Source organism: Aphelocoma coerulescens, chromosome 2 (assembly GCF_041296385.1).
Source record: "Aphelocoma coerulescens isolate FSJ_1873_10779 chromosome 2, UR_Acoe_1.0, whole genome shotgun sequence".
NCBI classification, from domain to species: domain Eukaryota; kingdom Metazoa; phylum Chordata; class Aves; order Passeriformes; family Corvidae; genus Aphelocoma; species Aphelocoma coerulescens.
Window position 1 is genome coordinate 168,110,015 of NC_091015.1, and position 10,112 is coordinate 168,120,126.

Below are 10,112 nucleotides of genomic sequence, written 5' to 3' on the forward strand. Positions count from 1 at the left end.
CCTCAGGAGCCCAAACTCCTCCATATTGAGGGTTTTCCCCCTCAGGAACCCAAACTCCGCCATATTGAGGGTTTTCCCCCTCAGGAACCCAAACTCCTCCATATTCAGGGTTTTCCCCCTCAGGAACCCAAACTCCTCCATATTGAGGGTTTTCCCCCTCAGGAACCCAAACTCCTCCATACTGAGGGTTTTTCCCCTCAGGAACCCAAACTCCTCCATATTGAGGGTTTCCCCCCCTCAGGAACCCAAACTCCTCCATATTGAGGGTTTTCCCCCTCAGGAACCCAAACTCCTCCATATTGAGGGTTTTCCCCCTCAGGAACCCAAACTCCTCCATATTGAGGGTTTTTCCCCTCAGGAACCCAAACTCCTCCATATTGAGGGTTTCCCCCCCTCAGGAACCCAAACTCCTCCATATTGCCAGTTTCCCCCCCTCAGGAACCCAAACTCCTCCATATTGAGGGTTTTCCCTCTCAGGAACCCAAACTCCTCCATATTGAGGGTTTCCCCCCCTCAGGAACCCAAACTCCTCCATATTACGGGTTTTCCCCCTCAGGAACCCAAACTCCTCCATATTGAGGGTTTCCCCCTCAGGAACCCAAACTACTCCATATTGAGGGTTTCCCCCCCTCAGGAACCCAAACTCCTCCATATTGAAGGTTTTCCCCCCTCAGGAACCCAAACTCCTCCATATTGAGGGTTTCCCCCCCTCAGGAACCCAAACTCCTCCATATTGAAGGTTTTCCCCCCTCAGGAACCCAAACTCCTCCATATTGAGGGTTTCCCCCCCTCAGGAACCCAAACTCCTCCATATTGAAGGTTTTCCCCCCTCAGGAACCCAAACTCCTCCATATTGAGGGTTTTCCTCCTCAGGAACCCAAACTCCTCCATATTGAGGGTTTTCCCCCTCAGGAACCCAAACTCCTCCATATTGAGGGTTTTCCCCCCTCAGGAACCCAAACTCCTCCATATTGAGGGTTTCCCCCCTCAGGAACCCAAACTCCTCCATATTGAGGGTTTCCCCCTCAGGAACCCAAACTCCTCCATACTGAGGGTTTTCCCCCTCAGGAACCCAAACTCCTCCATATTGAGGGTTCCCCCTCCTCAGGAACCCAAACTCCTCCATATTGAGGGTTTCCCCCCCTCAGGAACCCAAACTCCTCCATATTGAGGGTTTTCCCCCTCAGGAATCCAAACTCCTCCATATTGAGGGTTTTCCCCCTCAGGAACCCAAACTCCTCCATATTGAGGGTTTTCCCCCCTCAGGAACCCAAACTCCTCCATATTGAGGGTTTTCCCCCCTCAGGAACCCAAACTCCTCCATATTGAGGGTTCCCCCTCCTCAGGAACCCAAACTCCTCCATATTGAGGGTTTTCCCCCTCAGGAACCCAAACTCCTCCATATTGAGGGTTTTCCCCCTCAGGAACCCAAACTCCTCCATATTGAGGGTTTTCCCCCTCAGGAACCCAAACTCCTCCATATTGAGGGTTTTCCCCCTCAGGAACCCAAACTCCTCCATATTGAGGGTTTTCCCCCCTCAGGAACCCAAACTCCTCCATATTGAGGGTTTTCCCCCTCAGGAACCCAAACTCCTCCATATTGAGGGTTTCCCCCCCTCAGGAACCCAAACTCCTCCATATTGAGGGTTTTCCCCCTCAGGAACCCAAACTCCTCCATATTGAGGGTTTTCCCCCTCAGGAACCCAAACTCCTCCATATTGAGGGTTTTCCCCCTCAGGAACCCAAACTCCTCCATATTGAGGGTTTCCCCCCCTCAGGAACCCAAACTCCTCCATATTGAGGGTTTTCCCCCTCAGGAACCCAAACTCCTCCATATTGAGGGTTTCCCCCCTCAGGAACCCAAACTCCTCCATATTGAGGGTTTTCCCCCTCAGGAACCCAAACTCCTCCATATTGAGGGTTGTCCCCCCTCAGGAACCCAAACTCCTCCATATTGAAGGTTTTCCCCCCTCAGGAACCCAAACTCCTCCATATTGAGGGTTTTCCCTCTCAGGAACCCAAACTCCTCCATATTGAGGGTTTCCCCCTCAGGAACCCAAACTCCTCCATATTGAGGGTTTTCCCCCTCAGGAACCCAAACTCCTCCATATTGAGGGTTTTCCCTCCTCAGGAACCCAAACTCCTCCATATTGAGGGTTTTCCCTCTCAGGAACCCAAACTCCTCCATATTGAGGGTTTCCCCCTCAGGAACCCAAACTACTCCATATTGAGGGTTTCCCCCCCTCAGGAACCCAAACTCCTCCATATTGAGGGTTTTCCCTCTCAGGAACCCAAACTCCTCCATATTGAGGGTTTTCCCCCTCAGGAACCCAAACTCCTCCATATTGAGGGTTTTCCCCCCTCAGGAACCCAAACTCCTCCATATTGAGGGTTTTCCCCCCTCAGGAACCCAAACTCCTCCATATTGAGGGTTTTCCCCCTCAGGAACCCAAACTCCTCCATATTGAGGGTTTTCCCCCTCAGGAACCCAAACTCCTCCATATTGAGGGTTTTCCCCCTCAGGAACCCAAACTCCTCCATATTGAGGGTTTTCCCCCTCAGGAACCCAAACTCCTCCATATTGAGGGTTTTCCCCCTCAGGAACCCAAACTCCTCCATATTGAGGGTTTTCCCTCTCAGGAACCCAAACTCCTCCATATTGAGGGTTTTCCCCCTCAGGAACCCAAACTCCTCCATATTGAGGGTTTTCCCTCTCAGGAACCCAAACTCCTCCATATTGAGGGTTTTCCCCCTCAGGAACCCAAACTCCTCCATATTGAGGGTTTTCCCTCTCAGGAACCCAAACTCCTCCATATTGAGGGTTTCCCCCTCAGGACAAGGCCAGAACCCCTCTCAATGCTGGGATCCCCCTCACAGAGACCAGGCCGGACCTCCCCCATTGCCGGCTCCCCCCTCACCAGGACAGGGCTGGGTGCTCCTCTTAAGAGCCCAAACTCCTCCATATTAAGGGTTTCCTCCTCAGGACAAGGCCAGACCCCCATCACTGCAGGGTTCCCCCTCACAGAGACCAGGCTGGACCCCCCCCCATTGCCGGGTCCCCCCTCAGGAGCCCAAACTCCTCCATACTGAGGGTTTTCCCCCTCAGGAACCCAAACTCCTCCATATTGAGGGTTTCCCCCTCAGGACAAGGCCAGAACCCCTCTCAATGCTGGGATCCCCCTCACAGAGACCAGGCCGGACCTCCCCCATTGCCGGCTCCCCCCTCACCAGGACAGGGCTGGGTGCTCCTCTTAAGAGCCCAAACTCCTCCATATTAAGGGTTTCCTCCTCAGGACAAGGCCAGACCCCCCTCACTGCCGGGATCCCCCTCACAGAGACCAGGCTGGACCTCCCCCATTGCCGGGTGCCCTTCACCAGGACAGGGCCGGGTGCTCCTCTTAAGAGCCCAAACTCTTCCATATTGAGGGTTTTCCCCCTCAGGAAAAGGCCGGACCCCCCCCCCCCCATTACCAGGTGCCCCCTCACTGGGATAGGGTCAGGTTCCCCCTCAGGAACCCAAACCTCCCCTCATTGCTGGGTTCCCCCTCACAAGGACCAGGCTGGACCCCCCCATTACTGGGTCTCCCCTCAGGAACCCAAACTCCTCCATATTACAGGTTTCCCCCTCAGGACAAGGCCAGACCCCCATCACTGCAGGGTTCCCCCTCACAGAGACCAGGCTGGACCTCCCCCATTGCTGGGTGCCCCTCACCAGGACAGGGCTCGGTTCCCCCTCAGGAACCCAAACCTCCCCTCACTGCAGGGTTTCCCCTCACAGAGACCAGGCTGGACCCCCCCCCATTGCCGGCTCCCCCCTCAGGAGCCCAATCTCCTCCATATTGAGGGTTTCCCCCTCAGGACAAGGCTGGAGCCCCCTCACTGCCGGGATCCCCCTCACAGAGACCAGGCTGGACCCTCCCCATTGCCGGGTCCCCCCTCACCAGGACAGGGCTGAGTCCCCCCTCAGGAGCCCAAACTCCTCCATATAAAGGCTTTTTCCCCTCAGGACAAGGCCAGAACCCCCCTCACTGCCGGGTTCCCCCTCACAGAGGCCAGGCTGGACCCCTCCCCATTGCCGGGTGCCCCTCACCAGGACAGGGCCGGGTTCCCCCTCAGGAACCCAAACCTCCCCTCACTGCAGGGTTTCCCCTCACAGAGACCAGGCTGGACCCCCTCCCATTGCCGGCTCCCCCCTCAGGAGCCCAATCTCCTCCATATTGAGGGTTTTCCCCCTCAGGACAAGGCCAGACCCCCCTCACTGCCGGGATCCCCCTCACAGAGACCAGGCCGGACCTCCCCCATTGCCGGCTCCCCCCTCACCAGGACAGGGCTGGGTGCTCCTCTTAAGAGCCCAAACTCCTCCATATTAAGGGTTCTCCTCCTCAGGACAAGGCCAGACCCCCATCACTGCAGGGTTCCCCCTCACAAAGACCAGGCTGGAACCCCCCCCCAATTGCCGGGTCCCCTCTCACCAGGACAGGGCCGGGTGCTCCTCTTAAGAGCCCAAACTCCTCCATATTGAGGGTTTTCCCCCTCAGGAAAAGGCCGGACCCCCCCCCAATTGCCGAGTCCCCCTGACTGGGACAGGGACAGTTCCCCCCCTCAGGAACCCAAACCTCCCCTCACTGCTGGGTTCCCCCTCACAAGGACCAGGCTGGACCCCCCCATTACTGGGTGTCCCCTCAGGAACCCAAACTCCTCCATATTACGGGTTTCCCCCTCAGGACAAGGCCAGAACCCCCTCACTGCCAGGACCCCCCTCACAGAGGCCAGGCCGGACCCCCCCCATTGCCAGGTGCCCCTCACCAGGACAGGGCCGGGTATCCCCCTCAGGAACCCAAATCCCCCCTCACTGTTGGGTTCCCCCTCATGGAGACCAAGCCGGACTCCCCCCATTGCCGGGTCCCCCCTCAGGAACCCAAACCTCCCCTCACTGTCGGGTTCCCCCTCACAGAGACCAGGCTGGACCCCCCCCCATTGCCGGGTCCCCCCTCAGGAACCCAAACTCCTCCATATTGAGGGTTTCCCCCTCAGGACAAGGCTGGAGCCCCCTCACTGCCGGGATCCCCCTCACAGAGACCAGGCCGGACCTCCCCCATTGCCGGGTCCCCCCTCACCAGGACAGGGCCGAGTCCCCCCTCAGGAGCCCAAACTCCTCCATATTGAGGGTTTCCCCCTCAGGACAAGGCCAGAACCCCCCTCACTGCCGGGTTCCCCCTCACAGAGGCCAGGCTGGACCCCCCCCATTGCTGGGTGCCCCTCACCAGGACAGGGCCGGGTGCTCCTCTTAAGAGCCCAAACTCTTCCATATTGAGGGTTTTCCCCCTCAGGAAAAGGCCGGACCCCCCCCCCCCCCATTACCAGGTGCCCCCTCACTGGGATAGGGTCAGGTTCCCCCTCAGGAACCCAAACCTCCCCTCATTGCTGGGTTCCCCCTCACAAGGACCAGGCTGGACCCCCCCATTACTGGGTCTCCCCTCAGGAACCCAAACTCCTCCATATTACAGGTTTCCCCCTCAGGACAAGGCCAGAACCCCCTCACTGCCGGGATCCCCCTCATGGAGACCAGGCTGGACCCCCCCCATTGCCGAGCCGGCATAGGGTCGGGACCCCCCCTCAGGAACCCAAACCTCCCCTCAGAGAGACCAGGCGGGACCCCCCCCATTGCTGGGTCCCCACTCACCAGGACAGGGCTGGGTGCTCCTCTTAAGACCCAAACTCCCCCATATTAAGGGTTTTCCCCCTCAGGAACCCAAACTCCTCCATATTGCGGGTTTTCCCCCTCAGGAACCCAAACTCCTCCATATTGCGGGTTTTCCCCCTCAGGAACCCAAACTCCTCCATATTAAGGGTTCTCCTCCTCAGGACAAGGCCAGACCCCCCTCACTGCCGGGACCCCCCTCACAGAGACCAGGCTGGACCCCTCCCCATTGCCGGGTGCCCCTCACCAGGACAGGGCCGGGTTCCCCCTCAGGAACCCAAACCTCCCCTCACTGCAGGGTTTCCCCTCACAGAGACCAGGCTGGACCCCCCCCCATTGCCGGCTCCCCCCTCAGGAGCCCAATCTCCTCCATATTGAGGGTTTCCCCCTCAGGACAAGGCTGGAGCCCCCTCACTGCCGGGATCCCCCTCACAGAGACCAGGCTGGACCCTCCCCATTGCCGGGTCCCCCCTCACCAGGACAGGGCTGAGTCCCCCCTCAGGAGCCCAAACTCCTCCATATAAAGGCTTTTTCCCCTCAGGACAAGGCCAGAACCCCCCTCACTGCCGGGTTCCCCCTCACAGAGGCCAGGCTGGACCCCCCCCATTACCGGGTGCCCTTCACCAGGACAGGGCCGGGTCCCCCCCTCAGGAACCCAAACTCCTCCATATTAAGGGTTTTTCCCCTCAGGACAAGCCCAGACCCCCCTCACTGTTGGGTTTCCCCTTCTCAGAGACCAGGCCGGACCCCCCCCCTCATTACCGGGTCCCCCCTCACCAGGACAGGGCCGGGTTCTCCCTCAGGAACCCAAACTCCTCCATATTATGGGTTTTCCCCTCAGGACAAGCCCAGACCCCACTCATTGCCAGGTTCCCCCTCACAGAGACCAGGCCGGACCCCTCACTGCCGGGTCCCCCCCTCAGGAGCCCAAATCCTCTCTCACAGCCGGGTCCCCCTCAGGACAAGTCCAGACCCCCCCTCACAGCCGGTCCCCCCTGACGGGGACCAGGCCGGGCCCCCTCCCAAATCCCGATCCCCGCTCACCGGGACCAGACCAGCCCCCTGCCCGTTGCCACGGCAATCCCGTGAGTGTCCCCCTCGCTCCCCTTTGCCAGGACAACCCCCTGTGTGTCCCCCGTGTCCCCCTCCCAGGTCACCCCCGGACCTGCTCCATGCTGGCGGCTCCGCGTGCGCCGCCGAACACGTGGGCGCGGGTCAGAGGTGCGGCCACGCCCCCGCCCACCGCGCTTCCGCCTTCTCCCGCGCCGCTACCGAGGGCGGGAATGCCGCTCCTGAGGAGGGCACGATAACGGGAACGAAAAAAGATAACGGGAACGATAACGGCGAAGCGGGAAAGATAACGGGAAGGGAGAGGCGCGGCGGGAAAGCGCAAAAGCCAAGTGCGCATGCGCCGGAGCGGCCGCGCCGCCGGACGCGCGCATGCGCGCAGCGGCAGCGGCGCCAAATGCAGCGTGAGCGCCGGGAAAGGGGCGTGGTTTTTTGGGGGAGGGGGGCGTGGCTTGGGGCGTGGTTTGGGGAGGGGGCGTGGCCAACACCGCCGGGGGCGTTCCCTGCGGCCGCTGCCCGCGATGGGAAAGGGGCGTGGTCATGGAAAAGGGGCGGGGCTACGCCTTTGGGGGCGTGTCCCTGCCAGAGCCACGCCCAGGGATTGCCAAAAATGCCCGGAGGGTGGCCAGGTGTGAGGGGGCGTGGCCAGGTGTGCGGGGGAGTGTCCCTGTGGCCAGGTGTGAGGGGGCGTGGCCAGGTGTGAGGGGGCGTGTCCCTGTGGGCAGGAGGCGTGGCCATGTGTGAGGGGGCGTGGCCAGGTGAGCGGGGGCGTGGTTATGGCATAAGGGGGGGTGTCCTCGCGCTTACACCCTTATCAGAGACGGGGCTGGGCGTGGCCACCGTGCTGGGGGCGTGTCCTCGCACGATAGCCCCGCCCCCTCGTAGCAGAATGGCGCGGTGGGCGTGGTTATCGCACAAGGGGGCGTGTCCTCGCACTAAACCCCCTTATCAGAGCCTGAGCTGGGCGTGGTTATCGCACAAGGGGGCGTGTCCTCGCACTAAACCCCCTTATCAGAGCCTGAGCTGGGCGTGGTTATCGCACAAGGGGGCGTGTCCTCACACTAAACCCCCTTATCAGAGCCTGAGCTGGGCGTGGTTATCGCACAAGGGGGCGTGTCCTCATCATAAACACCTTATCAGAGCCTGAGCTGGGCGTGGCCACCTCACGGTGGGCGTGGTTATCGCACAAGGGGGCGTGTCCTCACACTACAGCCCCCTTATCAGAGCCTGGGCTGGGCGTGGCCACCATGCTGTGGGCGTGGTTATCTCAAAGGGGGCGTGTCCTCGTCATAAAGCCCTTATCAGATAGTGAACTGGGCGTGGTTATCTCAAAGGGGGCGTGTCCTCACGCTAAACCCCCTTATCAGAGCCTGAACTGGGCGTGGTTATCGCACAAGGGGGCGTGTCCTCGTCATAAAGCCCTTATCAGAGACTGAGCTGGGCGTGGTTATCTCAAAGGGGGCGTGTCCTCACCCTAAAGCCCTTATCAGAGACTGAGCTGGGCGTGGCCACCGTGCTGGGGGCGCGGTTATCTCAAAGGGGGCGTGTCCTCGCGCTAAACCCCCTTATCAGAGACTGAACTGGGCGTGGTTATCTCAAAGGGGGCGTGTCCTCGCGCTAAACCCCCTTATCAGAGACTGAACTGGGCGTGGTTATCTCAAAGGGGGCGTGTCCTCACACTAAACCCCCTTATCAGAGACTGAGCTGGGCGTGGTTATCTCAAAGGGGGCGTGTCCTCATCATAAAGCCCTTATCAGAGACTGAGCTGGGCGTGGTTATCTCAAAGGGGGCGTGTCCTCATTATAAAGCCCTTATCAGAGACTGAGCTGGGCGTGGTTATCTCAAAGGGGGCGTGTCCTCATTATAAAGCCCTTATCAGAGACTGAGCTGGGCGTGGTTATCTCAAAGGGGGCGTGTCCTCATTATAAAGCCCTTATCAGAGACTGAGCTGGGCGTGGTTATCTCAAAGGGGGCGTGTCCTCATTATAAAGCCCTTATCAGAGACTGAGCTGGGCGTGGTTATCTCAAAGGGGGCGTGTCCTCACACTAAACCCCCTTATCAGAGACTGAACTGGGCGTGGTTATCTGAAGGGGGCGTGTCCTCGTCCTAAAGCCCTTATCAGAGACTGAGCTGGGCGTGGTTATCTCAAAGGGGGCGTGTCCTCACCCTAAAGCCCTTATCAGAGACTGAACTGGGCGTGGTTATCTCAAAGGGGGCGTGTCCTCACGCTAAACCCCCTTATCAGAGCCTGAACTGGGCGTGGTTATCGCACAAGGGGGCGTGTCCTCGTCATAAAGCCCTTATCAGAGACTGAGCTGGGCGTGGTTATCTCAAAGGGGGCGTGTCCTCACCCTAAAGCCCTTATCAGAGACTGAGCTGGGCGTGGCCACCGTGCTGGGGGCGCGGTTATCTCAAAGGGGGCGTGTCCTCGCGCTAAACCCCCTTATCAGAGACTGAACTGGGCGTGGTTATCTCAAAGGGGGCGTGTCCTCACGCTAAACCCCCTTATCAGAGACTGAACTGGGCGTGGTTATCTCAAAGGGGGCGTGTCCTCATCATAAAGCCCTTATCAGTGACTGAGCTGGGCGTGGTTATCTCAAAGGGGGCGTGTCCTCATTATAAAGCCCTTATCAGAGACTGAGCTGGGCGTGGTTATCTCAAAGGGGGCGTGTCCTCATTATAAAGCCCTTATCAGAGACTGAGCTGGGCGTGGTTATCTCAAAGGGGGCGTGTCCTCACACTAAACCCCCTTATCAGAGACTGAACTGGGCGTGGTTATCTCAAAGGGGGCGTGTCCTCGTCATAAAGCCCTTATCAGAGACTGAGCTGGGCGTGGTTATCTCAAAGGGGGCGTGTCCTCACCCTAAAGCCCTTATCAGAGACTGAGCTGGGCGCGGTTATCTCAAAGGGGGCGTGTCCTCGCGCTAAACCCCCTTATCAGAGACTGAGCTGGGCGTGGTTATCTCAAAGGGGGCGTGTCCTCACCCTAAAGCCCTTATCAGAGACTGAACTGGGTGTGGTTATCTCAAAGGGGGCGTGTCCTCCCGCCAAAGCCCTTATCAGAGAGTGAGCTGGGCGTGGTTATCTCAAAGGGGGCGTGTCCTCGTTATAAAGCCCTTATCAGAGACTGAACTGGGCGTGGTTATCTCAAAGGGGGCGTGTCCTCGCGCTAAACCCCCTTATCAGAGACTGAACTGGGCGTGGTTATCTCAAAGGGGGCGTGTCCTCACACTAAACCCCCTTATCAGAGACTGAGCTGGGCGTGGTTATCTCAAAGGGGGCGTGTCCTCACCCTAAAGCCCTTATCAGAGACTGAGCTGGGCGTGGTTATCTGAAGGGGGC

At 59.2% G+C, this 10,112-nt stretch overlaps 1 protein-coding gene across 1 annotated transcript in view; it reads right to left on the reverse strand.

The window, feature by feature from the left end:
* Positions 1 to 7,022, reverse strand: part of BOP1 (BOP1 ribosomal biogenesis factor) — a 96,489-nt gene extending 89,467 nt beyond the window's left edge. Inside the window, exon 1 of the mRNA XM_069005631.1 lies at positions 6,867 to 7,022. Coding sequence (XP_068861732.1) covers positions 6,867 to 6,875 — 9 coding nt within the window. The 5' untranslated portion in view covers positions 6,876 to 7,022. The remainder of the gene's footprint in view (positions 1 to 6,866) is intronic.
* Positions 7,023 to 10,112: the final 3,090 nt, after the last annotated feature.